Consider the following 21,441-nt stretch of genomic DNA (forward strand, 5'->3'; position numbering starts at 1 on the left):
TATTCTGTTTGAATTATTTTTAGTTCAATTATCATAAGGGTTAGATATTTCTCCAATCATGATTTTTTTTCAACGCTTTAAAAGTAACATTTAATTAGCTTATTCAGCGAAACGTTTGAATACTGTAACAATATTTTAGTTTAACGAAACGTCACTTGATCTCAAGATTTTGTCGGCAAACAAAATTGGTCCTTGTTAATAACTATATTGATTTCAACTACCAAATACGTTTGAATAATTTTATAAAATTTGAAATCACCGGATAATTTGAAACTTGAGGTGTCTACCCACGTGAACTCCGAATAGCAGCGGATTCATAATCCACAATGCTGTCCGTATTACAAATTAATACGTACGGAGAGCTCCGCAGCAGTGAGTTTAGCAACAGACAGTCGCTGTGACCGATGTCCGATAGCTGCGAAATTGAGAAACGCATGAGATGTCATCCTACTGGAGCATAAAAGGGATATGATTTTAGATTTGAATACAAAATTCTAAAATTGACCTGACAAGTAGTTATAACTTTTTACTGTTAAGTGTGACCCTAGACGGTCTAGCACATTAGTTTCAGTCTTGCATGTGTAATTAAGTACGCGTAGAATAATTTTTTTTATTATCGCGCAATGTCAATATTTCTTCAATTAACAAGTGAGATTGGGGTTATACGAGCTTTTAATTTATTCTTGATGCTACAGAATTCACTATTCATTTTTTAAGTAGACAAATTGTTTTAGCAAATTTTTATATCATTTATTACCGGCTATAATTTAATTGGAATGATGTTTGAAATTAATTCCGGAACGATTGCTCCTCCTCAATAGAAATCAGTAATGAAGAAAATGATGCGTCGAGACATGTAAGTGTATAAGCCTAATTTTACTACTTCCGTCTTGTGTTTCACGAGCTCAATATTTTGCCATGTGTTTTGGCATGACGTTGTTCCAATGACGAAGTGTGAATACTTGACGCGTCCTTCTATAAGCATAAAATGACCTATTTTTGGCTACACCTCTAATGAAACCAAGCTGTTAAATGAACTTTGCCCTGTCCCAATTAACTATAATTTTTCTATGAAAATACTCCAGGTATAAACTTATCAGAGCAAGCATAACACTAACAAGATTTTCAAAACGATTCATGAGGCGCATGCCATATATATAAGGAAAAGCAAATGGTGATTACGATTCATTTCTAAAACCAAATCCGAATGCCTTAAATAAACTTACCAGGATTCATTAACCGGATTTAAAAATATCGAAGTTCAAAAACATTGCAATTCACTGGATGTAGCGATCATTCACGCACTTAAATATCTAACCTTAATAAAAAGTGCGCTCATCTATAAGAGCTGTCAAATATTTTTAAGATGCATTCAGTCAATCAATTTGGCAAGTCAACAACAGTTGAATTTTTTATCTTTCATTTCGAATTTATAGTAATTAGTGAGCTTATAAAAGTGGCATAAAATTTTGATTAAATCCAGGAATTCAATTAAAAAATCAATTCTCTTCTGAAAATTATTTCATCCATCAAACAAATATCGCTAATGTTTATAGAAATTGACGAAGTCGCAGCCAGTTGCTTACTTTTTCATTGATGCGCTTAATATGCTTGGGACAAATGAAAATTTTTCTGAAGTTATAATGAACAAAAGGAATAACGAATAAATTTTCAGAAATATTTTACGATTCAACATAGCATATTTATCGCTGCAAGTCCCAGCTATCGACTGATGACGCAGCAAGGAACTCCGCTCTTCTCTGTTGTTTGCTTAAATTTTCATTTGTTTTATCATTAGAAGTCAAATTTTCAGGCTGAATTATCAGGCTTTGCCTGACAATTAAGCCTTTGTATTTCATATAATATTTCATCTAATGTTCTTACGCGTTACAAAACTAATTATTCGCATAATTCAAATACGACCCATATCATTGATTGAGAAATGGAAGCAAATACTTTAATTAACACCATCTAAGTTTTTCTGTTATTATAATTACATATTTTTCTCAAGATAAGCACTTCAGAATTTTCTCTAACTAATTTCTACCGATTCCTCCCATCAGTGCAGACATGTCGATGTGAATAATAGATACATATTATGAAAACAATATGATGGACTCAGATCACGAGTCTCAGCTGCTCATGGAAGTGTTTGACTCTCCCCATCCCCGCACTCCTGATGTCGTACTACTGAAGAGTTAAGAGCAACAGGTTATCATAACACTGTCGTCACCTTCAGGCCTAGGACGCCCCAGTGATTTAAGAAAAACTGACAAAACCTCTTGTCGCTGCAAACAGTCGTTTTCAGTCCTCGGTTAATTACAGAAACCCATCTACTGATAGTTAAAATATCAGAATGAATTTTCGAGAAAATTTTCAAACTGCTTCTTAAATTGTTGTTCGGATTTTCCGCTCTAGGATGATGAAAGAAAAAAGAATAACTGACATTAAATGTTAACGTCAATAAGCAATTTTCGATTTACGGTAGAGTGATTGGTATTGGGGAGCGTTAATTTCTTCATTTATACATGTTCCTTATTTTTATCTTCTTAGCTCGTATTTATCCATTACTGAGTATCATTCAATCAAGATAATTTTATTACTCGGATTCAATTTTTCATCGCATTTTCATTCACGTTATCTGTGTCGTGTCTGCTCTGAATTTAACAGCGAGGCGTTGCTCTAGATGCGGTTACTGAATGCAGATCTACCAATGAGTTTAGGCCGTAAACCCTGCAGAGTTGTTGAACGCAATTGCTATGGCCTCAAGACAACCATTACTTAGCCTGAGTCTTGCTCGTATCAGTGAAGGCGCTTTATGCCCTCGTCATTATCCAGCTTAAGCACTGGGCCGTTGATGGGCTCTGGAAGAGAACAAACTAATCGGTTGCTTGCTTGTTGATTCGTGGAAGCTTATGCATCTTTAGAAAACTTATAGCCGTGTTTATTTAATTTAATTATACGTTAATTATCGGTTTACATAACTTAACTAATTAAATAAAAAACCTAAATGCAACAAAATGCGCATTAATGAGTGTTGCAGAAAGTCTACGCAAATAATTATATGATCGATAACGTTGCGTTTGTGTGAAAAGTTGAACTTCTGTCATCCAGTACACGTTTTGCGAGCTCCTAAGTCGATGTTAAAACGCCATTTGTGCTGGCATAAAAATGTCGTGCAGTTTATGCAAACAAAAATGAGAAAAAATGGCGATTTGTTTAATTTTTGACGTTCGACAGCCTATTTTGAATGACAGTTTCTATGAAATCCTAACATTATTCAAGAACTTTCTCGTAAACGTTGAAAATTTCAATGTATTCGTATACGAACAAATTACTAATCCATTTTATATGGCAAATAGACGCGTGTTTCATAACACAATTCTTCCAGGCTCACATTCTTTTCCTGGTATTTTATTGCAGGCAGACCTCAGGTTCGCGGAAGTGCTGATAATCTTTGATTTTTCTCTGGCGCCTGAGCTTCGGCAATTTATGAGCTCTCCATGGAGTTATATTGTGAAGAAATTTTCGGGAAGAGCCAATTTTTGTCGAATTTCCACCATGGGAAGCACCATGAAGCACGGCAAAATTGCGAACAAAATCAGATTTATCGACAAAAAGGCCCGAAAGTCACTGGAATTATTCAGAAAATGTTATCAGGTTATTAAATTTGTTCAAGAAATGAGCTCATCCTGAGCTTGAAGATGTTGAGGGCTGATGCCAACCGGAGCAATCTGTGTGAAGGGACCTAGAGTTGAAGCGCTTCACAGGCAGCTTCTCTGAGCGCTTTAGCCATGAATTCTGCTTATGAATTTTAATTTGTCTCTTTTTTATCTCGATTTTTTCTCCTAAAACTTTTTCGTCCATTATCCAGCGTTATTTTAAATAAAACTAAGCTGTATCTACAGTCATTTTGCAATAGGTCCCGCATCTATAAAAATAAATATAAAAATCATAGGTATTTTTCTCAGAAAATGTATACCAGCTGATTGATGAGGCATTCAACTGGAATGCAAAGATACGTTTGCTGTTGTGCAGTATTCATATCAAGAGAGTAAATCACAAGCATAAATCGCGATTTTAAATGGTTATGCCTGTCGTGCTATACTTATCTTGATCTATTAAGATCGTAAAGCAGAACATTGTGTAGCATTAAATTCCCAAATTTCAGAACTAATTCGAGCTTCAGCTGATAGTAGGCGTTCGTACCTCGTAACGAGCTCGTTTAGTCGATCCCTGTGAGGTATTTAGTACGTTAATATAGCCTTGCTCGTGTTGTCGCTGAGGTTGCTTAATTATGAATTGAAAATATGACCCAACTTTTACCATGAACTAATAATTTTATCGGTCGTAAACACTCTCTCGATTGGAAAATTTTACCTGCCTAGTTAATAGGAAAACAAGGTTCGTTGCTCTGTCAATTACATGGTTAGAATAATGAACTTGTCTCATAACCTCGGTTCTCAATTAATCGTTAGAGTCATTTGAACAGAATTTTCTTAACTACAGATGTAAGGGAACGATTGAACTAAGACGGTTAGCCCTAACGGGTTAATCTGAATCATTAGCCACACTAGCTGATCCATCATTTTTAGAGCATTTTCTCATTTATGGAAAAAATGCACTATTGTGCTCGCCATGTCCGTCTGTCTGTCTGTTCGTGTGTCCGTCCGTCCGTGACCTCATGTTTTCGTCGACGTGAAAATGCGCTCTCTGTCACTCACTGCAGTGAGTACTGAGTTATATTTTTTTAAACCAGTTGCTGTTCAGCATAGAAGCCCTACTATGCCAATCAGCTCAACGCAGGACCAGCCTAATTAATTGGCATACCGCTTACCGACATATTTCGAATTATACATAATATATTGAAAATATTATGTAATAATATTTTGTATATTGAAATATACATAAAAATATTATTTATATTGAAATATATATAATTATATTATGTATAATACATTGAAATCGCTCTACTTTTGCAATTTCTTACCTGAAGGTCCTTGTAATTAACATTATTAAGTCTATTAATTGCCGCGGCTTGACGTCGAATTCATTAATTGTATGGCAGAAAATTGTCAAAAATCACTTGATGAGCTATTTTTCCCACATTTTAGTAGCTCGGCTGCACCTCATGAAATTATTAGGTGAAAATTATTTCAGCACCCGTTAAATAACATAACTGTGCATTGTTAATTTCCTATAGGAATGCATTATTTTTTTCGCTGCATTCTACTGTGTGTTTCTTTCTTCAACCAGGTATCCGACTCTTGCCAACCCAAATTCCGATTACGAGTCTAGTTTAGAGCATTCAGAGTCTGAAATAATGGTCATACCTTTGAACTTTATAGATATTGTTGCGCGAAATCATTTATAATTGGACTCTGGTATGGCTGGAAACAAGCGGAGTATTTAATAAACCACAAAAACTATCAACCTAACTTCAACAAAGAAATGCACGATCTTAATGGTCTTTATATTTTGATATTGGAAAATGAAATCAAGCTGGATTTATACTACAGGCAGAAAAAATTATTCATCCCAAAATTCCATAAATGAAGATAAATTTTTTTTAATTTTGAATTTTTCTAAACTTTATTTGGTAAATTTTATTATTTATCGTTCCATTCCTAACATCAATGGTGCAAATAATAAATTTCATTCCGAATTGGCTGACATTGAAAATGTTGCAACAATACCAACCGGTTGACATAAGATGCGAAGTAGCTAAAATTAAATTGAAAATAAGTTTGAGAGCTTGATTTAATTCAAACCAATTGATAAATGCACTGTAATATGCAATAAATAAATGCTTATTTAGATCAAAACGATATTTTTTCTCTCTCGTGAAATCTGAAGATGATATTCTAGAAGCCGCTCAAGCCCGTTCATGTGATACATGTTTATTGTATCGTGATGATCAGACCATATTTTGTTAGTGATTTACACGTTTTCTTGTATCCTTTTTCCCCAAGCGCCATACCATGATAAAAAATTGTAGAAAACCCTAGTCAACCCTAACAGTAACAGTAGGAAATTAACAACTGTTTATCAGATCAAAAGAGGATTATTTTGAACACTGCAGTTAGAGAAAAGTTGTTCGTTGACATCAAAAAATGTTAATAACGATTGGAAATATTTATAAAATGAAGAGCTTACAATAGAACTAAACCATTCAAATTTGAAATCAGATCTGATGAATGCACATATTGAGCTGACCAATTAGGGATATTCCAAAGCAAAATTTGTGAAATAGATTCGGTAAACTCATGCATATTTGATCAATTTTGATTGCGGGTGTATGCGTTTGTGTGTTTGAGGTCTGTCACCGTCAATATATTGGAAATTTAAAGGGGCTTATCCACGATACCTATATTAAGTCTATATAATGTCACTGTTTTACAGGGCTCGAAAATTTATTCATAATGAAATTATCAAGACTTTAAAAACAAAGAAAACGCCGAATAAATTAACCAAATCCTAAATGAATAAGGCGTATCGGAGTCCAGCTCCACCATCATTTCAAATATTTTGTAAAAAGAAATCCAGTCAGCAGCGCAAATTAAAATATACACGAAAAGATAATATCTTAATAGCATGACAACAAAAACAGAACATAAAAATCTGTAGAGAAAAAGAGCTGTACACGACATTGGGACCAGTTTTCATTTAAAATGAACATTGATTTCGCAATCCTTAAATCAGGACTACCAATTAGAAACCGAGTATCTTAAAATCGCAGTCCGATACGGTGACGTCGCATTACTCAACATGAAGACGCAAAACAGAGTTAGTAGATAGGACTAGAAAGTGGCTGATTTGAAGAAAAGCTACTGCCTCGAAGTTGCTGCCTCGATGTTCAGAGAGATGGATGTTAGTGTTACGCTACGTCATTCTGACGTGCGCTGATGTTAGTGTTACGCTACGTCATTCTGACGTACGCTGATGTTAGAGTTACGCTACATCATTCTGACGTAAGCTGATGTTAGTGTTACGCTACGTCATTCTGACGTACGCTGATGTTAGAGTTACGCTACGTCATTCTGACGTAAGCTGATGTTAGAGTTACGCTACGTCATTCTGACGTACGCTGATGTTAGTGTTACGCTACGTCATTCTGACGTACGCTGATGTTAGTGTTACGCTACGTCATTCTGACGTAAGCTGATGTTAGTGTTACGCTACGTCATCCCCCCTGATTAATACACATTAAGTTGAAATGTCGTGTAGGGACCATGTAATGAAACTTATCAAATGCATAGTATCTTTGTGCTTAACAATCTAGATAACCAGCCATGTTCTGGAGAATAGTTCATGTATCTGAAGAAAGAATATGTTCAAAATATGTTTCTTAGGCAAATTGTGCTGGTAAGCGTCATATCCATTGGGCTAGTTCTGGATTGAACTAATTATTAGCACCAATTCTTTCCTGAGCATAAACTAGATGAAAATTTTTAACTCGTTTGTTGTTTATGGTTAGACAAACCCGTTCACTCTAATTGTACTGTTCATTTTATCACTTGTCGTACCTTTTATAGACCATTCGTGGCATATTTGGAAGTTTCGCATGTCTCTGGTTCAAGCTGGATTGGTTCCTGAACTTTGCTTGAATCACCGATCGACCAACTTGTTTGCTTAATTTTGCAATTTTGTTTAAATCTACATTCAAGCTTTTTCACAATCCAAACGACGGTTTGGCGTTAACAAAACCAACGACGGTTTGGCGCTGGAGTAATAAAATTTTACATGAGACAGCATTATTTATTTTTCCTGCTAGTTTCTGCTCAAAAACTTAATGACGCCATTGTTGAAATATTTTTGCTCTAATACCTCGAGTAAAAATGTCGGTTTACAGAATTTTTCTGGGGCACATAATATTTCTTCTTTGGAGTACAATCCTAAATATTCGGAAGAATCACCGATGTTCCTGGAATTTTATAATGAAATCATGAACAGAGAGAAATAAGTGCAGGTTTTACATGTGGATTCTAGAACTCATATGATTGCTGTTTTACGAGCGAAAGGCTCGTAAAACAGATTCTAGGATTACTTGTACTTCCCTGCTTAATTTCTGCCTGATCTTACAGAGCCTCGACGCCTGAAAAGTTTGCTCATCCAAATGAAAAGCCCTCTGGCGATAAAGATTCCCCTTCGAATTTCTGCATTCCTCCCAGCAAACACATTGAATGCCATCTGTATTTTTGGGGTTGCAATAAAACTGTGAGCCCTTTTCCCTCTCTCTGCCCAACATGGAGGCGGCAACCAGAAGTCATTTGTTCAGTCTTTCACTGAGCGATAATGAGATGTTCCTCTTGATAAATAATTCATGCCGACGCTTCGAGCGAATAAGACAAAGAGCGGCCGCAGCTCAATAGCAAACGGAACTCACGTGCAGTTTAATCTCATATCGAGTCCTGGTGCTATATATATAGTGTTTTGTGACGCAAGCATATATGATAACGATGACGTGCAATTGGATTTCATGTTTGTTATGAAAAAAAACTCTCGTCGTCAAGCTCCAAAAGATTAAATGTGAACTATTTTGGCTAAACGTCACCCTTCCGAACATACTTGCTACTCTTGGTCTTAGAAAAAGACTTTAACTTCACTAAAATTCGGATGTTAACTTAGTCCAGTTAAATTGCAATTTTTCATCCATTCCTGAGGTCAACTTATTCTGTTTTTCCATATACATATATAATGTGTTATTGCCGTACTGATAAGGTCGAAAAAAAGAAAGGACGTACGTAACAATATAGTGTGTAACAATATAGTACATGGAACACATTGTCCGTTCCGTGTGGCACGTGACCATGACTACCTTCCTAAAAATAAATGATTGATCTGCAGCTTAAATTATTATCTCATTTAAGATTAAGAATCATTACTCAATTTAGTCAATAAGAAATAAATCGGATTATCTAAAAGTGACGTTTGACTCAAGATTTGATGCTTAGATACTGAGATAATAAATTTTTCATTCAAATGAAATACTTATTAAATAATAGATTATTTCACGAATGTTTCGTAAGGTTAATTTTCTAGTGCTTTTGATGGTCTTATTTCGTTGCTAGTAGAAAGTTGATAGATAAAGCAATTTTAGACATTTCTTGACCGAATCAAATCCCTCTTCACTGGCTGACTAAAGCGTCGTTCGACTGTGGGACGGTGTAACTCGACTATTGCAGTTGTCTGGAAATAAATTCAGCTAAAAATTGTATTTAGAAAAAATAATTTATATTTAGATGATACAGTAGAAGGAATAAATATACTTTTACCAAGTAATCGCTTCATTTTTGCGTGCCCAACAGTTTATGCATGCATCATTTGATTTAGATGTGAGAACTTGTTTGACCTAAAAATTTCTTTCATCTACAGTTTGACAGAAGTAACCGGACCAAGAGCGACTCACAGTGCGGCCTGGAAGAGGTGCTCAGTTTGCTGCGACCGTCAGAGTTCGAGGACAAGCAATTATCCAAATACAAAGGAATGTGCTGGAACGATTTCGTGGCACATAAAGATGGCACTCTGAAAGAAAATTCACCCTCGAGCAAAGAAGATTCTAGCACTGACAATATGCTTGATAAAATTGCTCAACGTGAGTCGCAAGACTGTCTAGGGAGCTTACCATCGCATGGAAGTATGAACGTAAGCGACAGAACCTCTCTTTTAGGGAGGGATGGCAGCGAAAAACGGCTTGCAGACTTAGTCGAAGGTTCCGTGGTGACGAAGAGACATCATCCATTGAAACTCATGAGAACCATGAGTGAGAGGACTCTCGACAGAGGAAGACCGAGCAATTTTTTTAGCTTGCTCAGTGAAAGAGTTCATCTTGAAAAATCCAGCAAGTTCGTCAATCCGCCCGCCATTCCAATGTCGACTGTACCACCGCAACCTTCTCCTACCCACCATTCTTCCTCTTTGTCACCATGTCTTTATCCAAAGCCTTTTCCATCTGACTCTAGAGCGACATTGTTTTCAAGTGCCGCAAGTCCCACATCAGCAGGTACGACAGGCGAAGGAACATCTCCGGGTCATCAGAGCGCGTCTTCAGCCACTCAGAGTGTGTCCTTAGGGCCACCAATTTTATCTCCTGGAGTCCAGTCAAGCTCTGGTGCGGCTCCAGCGACCGAAACTAAAGACTCAAGCGCCGCGGCTCCTCCATCTGATGCAGAAGAGCCGCCAAGTGATCTCTGCTCTTTAGAGGGCGTTGAAAGAATGCTTGAGGCTGCTAAAGATAACGCCCAAGCGGCACTTAACAAGAATGAGACCAAAAGAAGAGAGGCCGTCTGGGACCTTTTCCAGTCCGAGTGCACCTTCCTCTACGATCATCTCATGGTTCTCAAGAATGTGAGTACTCTAAATTATAAGCAGAGATTACACTATGAACTTGGAATCAGCATTTCGACAAAAATTGTCTGAATGAACTCAGGTTTATTCTTTGTAAATCTCATCCAATTACGTATTTCACTTTTTTATACGTTTCTCTTTACAACTGGCTATCTACTTTATATATACAGCTTAACATCATCGATTTTTCGCCACAATCATAATCGCTTATATTGTCGCCTTTGATGACTTTTCATGGATCCATTTCCTAAAATATAAATGAATTCATTTTTCACACATGAGAGTTGGGGGTACGCATTTTTATATTCTGCTGTAAAAGACTCGGCGAATTCCCAAACACCGCTCCCTGTGATAGGCTCATGTGGTTCGAGGTAACCTCCATCAGTCTCACTCGGGGCCGATGCTATCCCTCTACGTCAAAGTTTCTCCGAACTCTCGTCGAATTTCAAAGCTCGATAGAGGCTGCAATCTGATTGCCAGACTCCAAACATTGCAGGAAAAGTTGCAGGCTAAAACAACTTGAGGCTGTTCTAGGTTCAGGTTTCTTGGCAGTAGGGGAAAATGAGGCAAAATCATTGGCCTCAAACATAGAATGAGCGAAAAAAATATAAATAGTAAATCAAGTCTTGCAAACCTATAAATAAAATAAAATAGTAAATAAATTATCATAAAATATACTCATATAAATATTTCCTAATTCAGATCGATCATTGTGCGTCAGTGTATAAATGTCCTAATATTGCAGCAATAATTAACAGTCGTCACGCTATATTGTAATTACATGTCGTCACACTATATCGCAGTAACACTGCTTTGCCAGTAAATTGATCTTAATTGCAGAAATGCACGAGTAATTAAACACGACTGGGTAATGACCAGAGAAATCATTGATTTAAATTTTCAGGATCGAACAATATTCTTCAGTTGACGTTGGTTGATAAAAATTTAGGTTAAAGGAAGTAATTTAATTTATTAACGACGTTTCGAATGTGACATCATTCATTTTCAAGTTATAGAAAGCATTGAATACTGAAATTTTGGCGGAAATAAGTACATGATACACGTAAATATGATACAACACGAAAATTTGGAACCGCAAAAATAATTCCGAAACAATCTCAAAGTTCAGAAAATAATAAACGTCGTTAATAAATTAAATTACTTCCTTGAACCTGAATTTTTATCAACCAACGTCAACTCTGGTCATTAACCGCTCGTGTTTAATGAGTAATTAAACGTAAATATTTAAGATAAAGTTCATTTGCATAAATCAAGATATTATCTTGTTGCTGACAATTGAATACATAAAAACCTCAAAATTGAAATATTTAAGATCCACTGGGATGATTTCAGAAGATAAATAAATCACATTCATCAGAGATTAAACGATCGCAGTTTTCATCACGTTCAAATAGTGGGGTGTGCTTGCTTAACTCAATTTTTCTACATTTATAATTATCTATCGCCCAATAACCACTCTCGATTGTTTGAGCTTATCATTACAATGATAATTTTATTTAAATTTTATGGTTTCATTGGGTTAAGTTCTACTGTTGCTCGAAAACAAATGGTTACTCGAAGTTCCTTAAAACGATTAATTATGAGCCAATAGTAACGCAGACTTTTCCTTCAGCTTGATGATAACTCATTGCGAGTTCGAACATCGCTTCAGTGAGATGAATTCAAGAGATGATTCTATGATGAGTTTGGGCGGATGTTCAACTTCATATAAATAAAGATTCTAGTCATAACGAAAATATTCAAGTATGTGAGCATGTATGACAAAGCTATTTGCATCGCACTTGCACATCTTAAAGACTTCTCACGTACGAGTAGTATTGAGTTGGAAATTAGGTTAGGAAATAATAATGTTAATTAACAACGTAGAGAGAAATCTAAATCACAAAAAAAGTCCACGGAAACACCTACAAAAGTTTTGTTTCCGCATTTACGCCGGGCATTGATCGTTTCCATCCTCTCTCTGCCAGAAAGATTATAATTATTGAAACTGATTTCTTTTTATATAATAACTTTTTTGCATTTTTTATTTCGTAACAGACTTGGTGAATCTTGCAAATCCTCAGTCAAAAGAAAAACAATGTTTGCAATATCTTCACCCAAGGTTAATTAGTCATTAAATGTTTTTATGCTGCTGCTTCTTAGCTAACTCTGCGATGCGCTACATTTTGGCACATTGACGCTGATTTCGTCGTGGATGAAACTTTAGAAAAAAAAAATTTGAAAAATCACACAAATATATTATGCTGACTGGTATTTAACCTCGATTGTAATCCTTCAGAAAGTGAATGAATATTTAGTTGGACAAAAAGTGAAAGAAAAAAGTTTACAATAACTCTAATCTAATCGACGTGTTTACATAGTAGCAAACATAGCAGCACATAAACTGAGACAACTTAAAAGAAATTGACATAACTTTTGTAAGTACAACTTCACTAGGACATGGGCTGCTAATTTTTATTCATACAGAACAATATTCTCAACAGTTTCTGAATAGTTCATAAAATGACACAAAATAAATCGATTTTCTTCATTTATAGGAGCTTCTTTAGATTGTTACTATTTTTTTGGGTATAAGAATATCGCAACAGTGATTATTACCGAAAATAAATGAAATCGTGTAATGATGAATGAGTCACATTTGGGTTAAAATTCAAAAGAATTTCTTTAATAAAATTTCAAATCAATCAAATTTTATAAACCCCAATTCCTATACGAAACTCTGAATCCTCTAACTTATAGAGCTCAAATTTCGTTCATGATTCGGACCTCTCGTACTTCTTGTGCGACTCCGTCAGATCTTGTGCGACTCAGTCAGATCTCTGTGAAGTCTTGTACGATAGCGCTGTCAACATGAGGGCTTCAGGCATCTCTGCACGAAGTTACGGTGAATAAAATCTCTTGGAACATTACTTCAGGCTTGTGATGTTCTTGGCAACACTTGATAGTAATTTCAGCGGATATGAATTTTCTTGGAAATTACGAGGTTATCTTCTGGTTATCATATTGACAATCATGCAATGTAAAAATGCGAATTACTATTTTCTAATATTAACGAACACAGTACTTTACTTATGATAGCGGAATTCCTCTCGAAGGCCGAAATTTTATGGGCCAACTTCCAAGTTTCCACTTTTGTGGCGCTAAGATTAGACGGATCGCTGCAAGGCAAAGCCGTTCTACCGCCGAGAAGTTTTACATGATCAAGAGCAGACAAATCTGTAGTTAACAACAGCCGACTAATCTCCAGTTAATAAAAGCTGACTAATCTCGATATACCATGAGCAGACTAATATTAATTTAACATGAGCAGACATCTCCAGTTAACAACAGCCGACTAATCTCTATAGTTACCATGAGCAGACTAATCTCTAGCTAACAATAATAGAAGCACATATAACATCTAGTTAGCAGGAGCAGACTCAGTTGCTCTTATAGCAAGAGCGAACTAATTTCGTAATTTGTATTGTCAACAAACTCTAAAATTTGTAAACAAACTCAATACCGCATTATAAGGCCGTGTTGTTTAGGGATGCAGTGGCAGTTTAACTTTGATCTGTTATATTTTCGAAGGTATTTCCAAGGTAGCTTATGTACAACATTCCATGTCTGCTGGGAGGAAGAAGCTGGACATCTTCAGTAAAAATTGCCTTAAATTAAATAATATACAGTTACAACAATGAAGAATCAAGAAAACGATGAATGAACTTTAATTCCAGCGAATATAAAATTCTAATTCTTCTTAAGATTATTCTCACTGTATTATACATGGAGAAGAACTGATCTCATTTGATACGACTAAATAAATAATAAAATATAGTGTATACCCAAACTCTGCGGATATCTACGAATATATTAAATAATTTTAATTAAGGACTTATTTAAGAATATTATTCAAATAACATCGAAAAATATTTACTAAGACGGTTATGATAGGAATTTATATAGGTGCGGTTTATCAAAGAAAATTACAATTTAACAAGATAGACTCAACTCCTTTTAGTAAACTTAATATTTATTTCATTCCTTTTATCCTTATTGTTTGTCTATGTTTAATTTTTGCATTGATTTTTATTTTTTTATTATTTATTTATTTTTTTCTTTTTTGTGCGTGTGTTCTCTCTTTGTTCCAGATTTTCACTTTCAGAGCTGTTAGACTGTTAGGTACCAATCAAACCCAGTTTAGGCAAGGGGCTTTATGGACTAGTTTCCAGTGCTCCTATAAGAATAAATAAGAAAGAAAGAAGACTCAACTCCTGCGCCAAATTATTAGGTCGCTGCATAGAAGCGTAAGTGAGGCGTAAAATTCCTATGAAATCCCACCAGTAACGAAACAAATAATGATTTCTATCTAATTACAATTCAATTACAGAATCTAATAGTCCATGAAATATTAATTTGTGAATAATAATCGAAATCAATTTATCTGGAGAGTGTACGTCGAATGGGGGCAATTAATTAATCATTCGCGAGGTCAACGAGGTTAATATCGATAAAAATAATGGAATAATTTCTTGAGAAAATTCGCAATTCTGAAATTCGCTTGAGCAAATTTAAGAGGAAACTTTCGTAAGTTGTTACCTTTAATTCAGTTGGTTCTCTGTTCAGTCCGTTCAATGAAACTTACGCTGACATAAAGCCCGTGTTGTGACACATTGTTATTTCAAAGTTACGGCAAAACTTTTCTCAGACGAAAAAATTACGAAAACTTAGTAGTCAAAATAGCCGAAAATGTCCATTAAGGAGTTAGACTTATTATTAGTTAAGTTAAATCAATTTTTCTTCATTGATGTGTTTCATATTTCATATTGAAGTTTAAAATTTGCAATATTATTCCTATTATATATTATCCTTATTTAAGTACTTATATCATTCGTCCGCTTAAATCGCAAGTCAACCAAGAATTTAAAAGAAAACAGAACTTCCAATTAAATTTAAAGTACGTTTCAATGGAGATATGGCAATTTTTATCTATATTATGGCAGTTTTTATGTGTTATAAAATACTGATAGATGGGCACTTTTATAAACTCGCAATTTTGCCCTTGATTTATTTTGTTCATTGAACTGCAAATAAGAAATCAAGTGGACCGAGGACCTACAAAAACTGATTTGCAAGAAAAAAACTTGCTGCTAGATTTCATGTCATTTACACTAACATTTAAATTTTAAAAGAACCTAACATTATTTGTTGATCTGAAAAATTTTCAAAAGTCACCAGTTTCGTGTCAATGAAACAAAAGGCAGCATATTGCCTTTTGTTTGCCTGCAAAAGACGTGAATATTCATATAACTTCATAACTGGCCCTGAAAATGGTTTCCTGACGCTCAAATCGGCCATTGAACGGCAGCTTAGTTTTGAGACCATCTAAATCAGCCCTTTTGCAACTGTTAAAACTTTAAAAGGAAATTTCTGCAGACTTTAAACGTAACGCAGCATTAATAGTGCGCAGTAGTTCAGTATCCATATAGTGGACAATGTGGAGGTCCACTTTTTAAGGGAGAGAAAAATTGATGACTTTTTCATAGGTGGGAACATTCCATAATAAGGGAATGAAAGAAAGAAAATTTGAGCTCTAAAAAATAATTTTTGTGGTTGCACGTGCACAATTGTTGGAAAGTTTAGTTAGTGGTTGAGCATTAACTCGGTTATGCTCGGTAATTATTTAAAAACATTAGGTTTCACAGTCAATTATGTCGAACAATCTCAATTTTTGCTTCTTGAGAATTAATTAGTAATATTTGTTTCTGTTTAAAACGATATTCGTTGGAAAAACAATACATCATGTTATTTAGCGCAAATGATCAATCGGTAGTACAGTAGAAGAAGAAAGATGACCTCAACCAACGTTTGGACAGTTTATTTGATGTGGCTCAAGACAAGGAAGGGTTGCATGGCGGGCGAAGATTTGAAATGAGCAACAGGCATTTAATGATAAAAAGGCAAAAGAGCTAAGGACTGCTAAAGTATATTCAATAACAAAATACCAGTATTAACATAACGTCTGAAACTGTAATATCATTTTCTGATAGTGAGCAACAAATGGTAGCACAGTCCACTAAGGCGATTTAAGTCGACCAGTAAAAACAAAGGCATATTAATACCCTATCGAAATTCGAAGACCTGTCAGCCGCTGGCACACGGACGCCCCAAGTTCTTATGGCAGGGTAAATTAGAAGCTCTATGTCCGCTTTAGGTTCCGGTTGCCGAGATTGCAGCTTTCAGTTGTTCACAGTTCATAGCAAGTGAGGATCTTTCTGCATCCATCGTCGGCTGCTGCAATGACAGTTGGTATTGACTTACACATGTAGTTCTTTACAAGCATCAAAGTAGCAGTAGCACCGACCGCATAGCAGTTTTAATAAGCATGAAAGGTTTTACAGTATTTAAATACTCAGCAAAGGGAGGTGACAAATCGTTATATAATAATTATAAAAATAAAATCAAAAATTAAGAAGCATGAAGATAAATAAATTATTTGTTTAGCATTTGAAACTCAAACTCTTCAGAACATGTTATTTGAACTGAAATTCTTCAGCACATGTTATTTGAACGGTTACAATAATCCGCTGGCAACATTTATTTCAATCGTTTGATGCAGATTTAAGTTTTTTTGCATGGAATTGTCTAAGGATTTAGAATGTTTTCCATAAGATTATCGCTGTTGTGATGCATTTGAATATAGTCAATTTTGAGTAATTTTATTACAACATATTTTTATCTCAATTAGTAAAAAATTCATGGTTCTATAGCAGTTAATTAAAAAACAAATTTTATTCAATCCTAGTTCACCGTACTGAGATGAAACAACAAACGTGTTTACGCAGGTAGTTGCCTGCTTCTTTGCATGCATGATCTCCCGCTGTAATTCCATGGAGGGACAATAACTCTGAACACTTTGAACTTCAGCATGTTCGGCGACAACGTCGACGCTGTTCATTAATATTAAAATCCATCACATCCATCCAGACGAAATATTTTCCTCAAATTAGGAAAACTCAAGAGTTCCATCTTGAGTGAAAAATTATCGTCTTCGTTACCTTCTCGCTAAACAATCTGGCAGATTTCATGTGTAAAAGATCAGCTAAAAAAGAAACACGACCACTTCCACGAAATGAAGCAAAGAAATATTTAACTGCAACAATTAATGTTATTGTAATATGTAACTGATTGAAAAAATTAATTCCTTGATGACGCGATTAAATTGAAAACAATGCGTGTTGATTGATGCATGGAACGCTTAATGAGTTTTCTTAAGGAATAATGAAGTAAGATGAAACATGCTCGACATTGCTATTCGTTTGTTAGTTGACGAGCTACTGCTACACTTATGCTACTCTCTGTTTCCTAGTACCATGAATTATTTTGAGCTTTTCCGAGCAGCATATAATAATTATATCGAATCAAACTGCTTTCTTACAACTATATTGAACATTTTTCCTAAGTACAACTAAGAAGTTATAACTAATCGTATGCGTTAACCAAAAGCTTCTACCTGAGCTTGTCCGTGCCCACCCAATATTGTTTAACCTGCTACTCGATCTCTGAAGCTCGTGCAGCAGATTAGTAAATAATACAACCACCATTACATTTCTGCTACATATGATCGATCACTCTGATGTCGTCTGTTTCTGGTCCAACTATGTCAATTAATACATTAAACTCCAATACAAAAAAAAAAGAATTAATTCTCATACAAGATAAGTAATGATCATATTTTTAAGAATTCAATGATAAATTTTCGAATGCATAATGCACGAAAAGTCATGGAAGTTATGTCCGTATACACTAACTTTCAGCCTAACTTACATACAATGTATATAGCGCGGATCAAGCTATATGGCTATGTTGGTTTCATGTCGGATTTAAGGCATCGGAGATGGAAGGAACTATTTAAAAAAGTTAGCATATGAAATTAAAATATGAGATCGCACATATTCAATATTATAATCGCTTTTAAAATTCATGAAAAAATTGTAATAATATGCAAAGCGCATAATACTTTCATAACATTTATATTGTTGGTATAAGTGACAAACATCAAGTTAAGTAAACAATTAATCAAATTGCCATAAGAATTTCGTTTCAAACAACAAGTCGCCTGCATCCTCTCCTTGATATGGGGATTGATAATAGGATAGTTATACTTTCATCATCACTATAATTATTTACTGTTAAAAAATTCAAAAATACTCTCTGCCATTTAAACACTTTTTTAATTGCCCATAAATTTCACTAATTGTAAACAAGACCCAAAGGTTATTTTCGATTTTTTTAGGCTGAGCAGCATTGATGACTGAATTATTCAGACGACGATTATTGGCGCTCAAGTAGGCCGCTCGGTCGATGAGCGAGCTGCTCGGATCCATATTTTAAGGGGGACTGAAATGCAATATTTGGAGGGCGACCGAAATGCCTTTCAGGGGCGGTAAAGGCAGAGGACTCAAGGAGACATGGCTTTCCTCTGCGCGATATCGTCGCTCCGAGAAGCTCTTGCGTATAACTATAGGATTCTGTTGTGCCTCGAAAATGGACTATATGTTTCCAATACATTCGGAAAATATTTATCTCAATTAATGGAAATAAGTAATATGACGCATGGAGCAAACACGCATTAGACGAAATTCATTAAGACTTATGGTGAAATTGGCACGCACTTTTATTTCACTTTAAGCCGATGGCCTACATAGCATATTTTGATGAATTATTCAGGTGAACCTGTTGATTTTAAACATAATTACTAAGTTTCTAACTCATTGGCATGAAATGTTTTAAGCGTTCAACGCCAATACTTATTCCACGCTCAGCTTTTACGTATTTGTATCGGACGCCAGCACGCGGGTCCGTTTTGTGGACGGTGTTGAGGCTCCAATATTGACCGCGAGCCTCACATGGCCGGCTTCTATTATGCACCGTGGCCTTTGTTCGTCGATTGAAGCTCTGAGCAACTCCATGCCTTCGTAAATCTTTCCATGAAGCCATGACCGCCATTTTTGTTTGCGAAGTCCGCAAGTGACACTTTGAGGTGAAAAGTATTCGCCGTCGATAATTACCAAAATTATTTTTTTTCAAACAAAATCATAATTTTTTGCATAGAATCTTTATATAATTCTAGTTGTTAAAGGCATATTGAATGGACAAGGAGTATTTACTTATCTAATATGCAACTTATTGTGGATATTAACTCGCTTTTTGAAAGTTTCAATCTGCGTTCATAACATTTACTTTCGAGAGATGAGTCCCTAGCTTGTAAATAAAAGTATGTTCTTCTCTATAACTAATATTAGAACTGAACTGCGCTGAAACAAATTTACCAAAAGCCATCGTTAATAAAAATGTGCACCTGAACGTAACATTTCATGATTCTCAAAGGAGTAAGAATAATTTGTTCTCACTTCTTGCACTGCTCTAAGGGCATGACGATTTACTCCCCCACACTCCCATTGCTATCCAGGCAACTGAACAGAATGGAACGAAGGCGGGCAGCAAATCGAGATTTAGAACTTTGGGCTTAGAGAAACCTAACCAGATTGCCTTGCTCCGGTCGGTGATTTATTTCCATCGTGTTTATCCCATCGGTTCCAGAGCAGACAGCCTGCCGGCAACCTGAAATCTTAATATTTATCGTAGAAAATTGGGCTGATATCAGATCAGTACACTTTGCGACGTTTCTGTCATATATTCATGTGCTCTAATTTTGCATTCATGGAGAGTTCAGCAAATATTATAGACCAGCTACATCAGCAATTATTAGAAGACGGTTCCGCTATGAAAAAGGTGTTGATAATAATATTTTGTTAAAAATAATGACGATAACAAAAATTAATGCAGGAGAATCAAATAAAGTTAATTTTTAATTGACCTTGTCAGCTTAGCAGGATTTACAAAATACCGAGTTGAAGACCGGCGCTTTAATTGGAGGTTGAGTCCAGATTCCTTCGAGTTAAAGTCTACGTTCCGAGGGTGGATGGCAGGCTGCTGTATTTCCTCATTTCTGGTCCCGTCCCCAAATAGTGCGATTTCTGTAATTGAAGGGCGAGTGGATCCCTGGCGCCTTAGCTGACCTCATTAAAATCAAGCTCCGCTCCAGCAGTCGAAGCTACGTCATCCTAACCGTTCTTTAATAAAATCTTTAAGTAATCTCATACCGCACCCTGCAGAGACTTCTTCGTCGATTCCGCTTCTTTATCAGAAAATTCATTGGATTTTTGGCTAGAGTGCAGAAACAATTCAAGGTTGAAAGAGGGGTTTAAATTTTATTTATTGTACTCTGATTTCTAAAAATGTATGCACTGATATTTTGGAGAATAATTCCTTCAAGTTGAATAATATCAAATAGTTGTGGTATGCTCATACTTTCGATATTACTCAGATTTTGAATTCTATCAAATTTACGGGTAAAGTAGGCATTGTATATAGTGAGTCCAATGTGTGAATCATTCACTTTCTTAAGTAACATCTCAAGGAACATTTATATTGCATGGCCAGGGTGTAAAAATTCTGCACCTCTAATGTATTAACTAATGAAATAAGAGTGTGAGAATTTTATTGGGGCGACCTATGAAAATATGAGAGGTAATATGAACGAAACATACGTGCACATTAGATAGAGTAACATAATCAATCATATAGAAGAAAAAGCCGAGTTACCAAAAGTAATAATATACAGGTATTTATATAATATTTTCAATTCTTTAAAATCTTATTACAATATATTTATTTTTTTTACTTTCCGCCAGCCAATTCAAAATCGGAAAACGAACAGCTTTTTGATGAATTCAATTAAATTTGGATCGATCATAAAAACTGTTTATGGCATTCAATATGGCCTCTAACTTTCTGAAATTTTATAGCTGCCAATTACGGCGACGTGTATTCTGAATATTTTTAACGACGTTAAAGTTGTTTCTCGGTATTAGGAGTGCGTCATTTTTCTTTAGTGTTGAGAACAAATTCAAAATACTGCAGATAAATTTAATGAGACGAGATAATCGGCTATACATTTGTACGTTTGTGTACCTGCATGAAGCCCGGCGTCGGAAATATGTAGTTCGATAGCTTGAGTGGGCTTGTAAC

General features: G+C 35.4%; 1 protein-coding gene across 1 annotated transcript in view; it reads left to right on the forward strand.

The window, feature by feature from the left end:
- LOC125177788 overlaps positions 1-21,441 on the forward strand; it is a 144,385-nt gene that overhangs the window by 52,593 nt on the left and 70,351 nt on the right. Inside the window, exon 8 of the mRNA XM_047880187.1 lies at positions 9,376-10,347. Within this exon, the coding sequence (XP_047736143.1) occupies positions 9,376-10,347 (972 nt within the window). The remainder of the gene's footprint in view (positions 1-9,375; positions 10,348-21,441) is intronic.

The sequence above is a fragment of the Hyalella azteca genome, unplaced genomic scaffold (genome assembly GCF_000764305.2).
Source record: "Hyalella azteca isolate HAZT.00-mixed unplaced genomic scaffold, Hazt_2.0.2 contig4928, whole genome shotgun sequence".
In the NCBI taxonomy this organism is placed as follows: Eukaryota; Metazoa; Arthropoda; class Malacostraca; order Amphipoda; family Hyalellidae; genus Hyalella; species Hyalella azteca.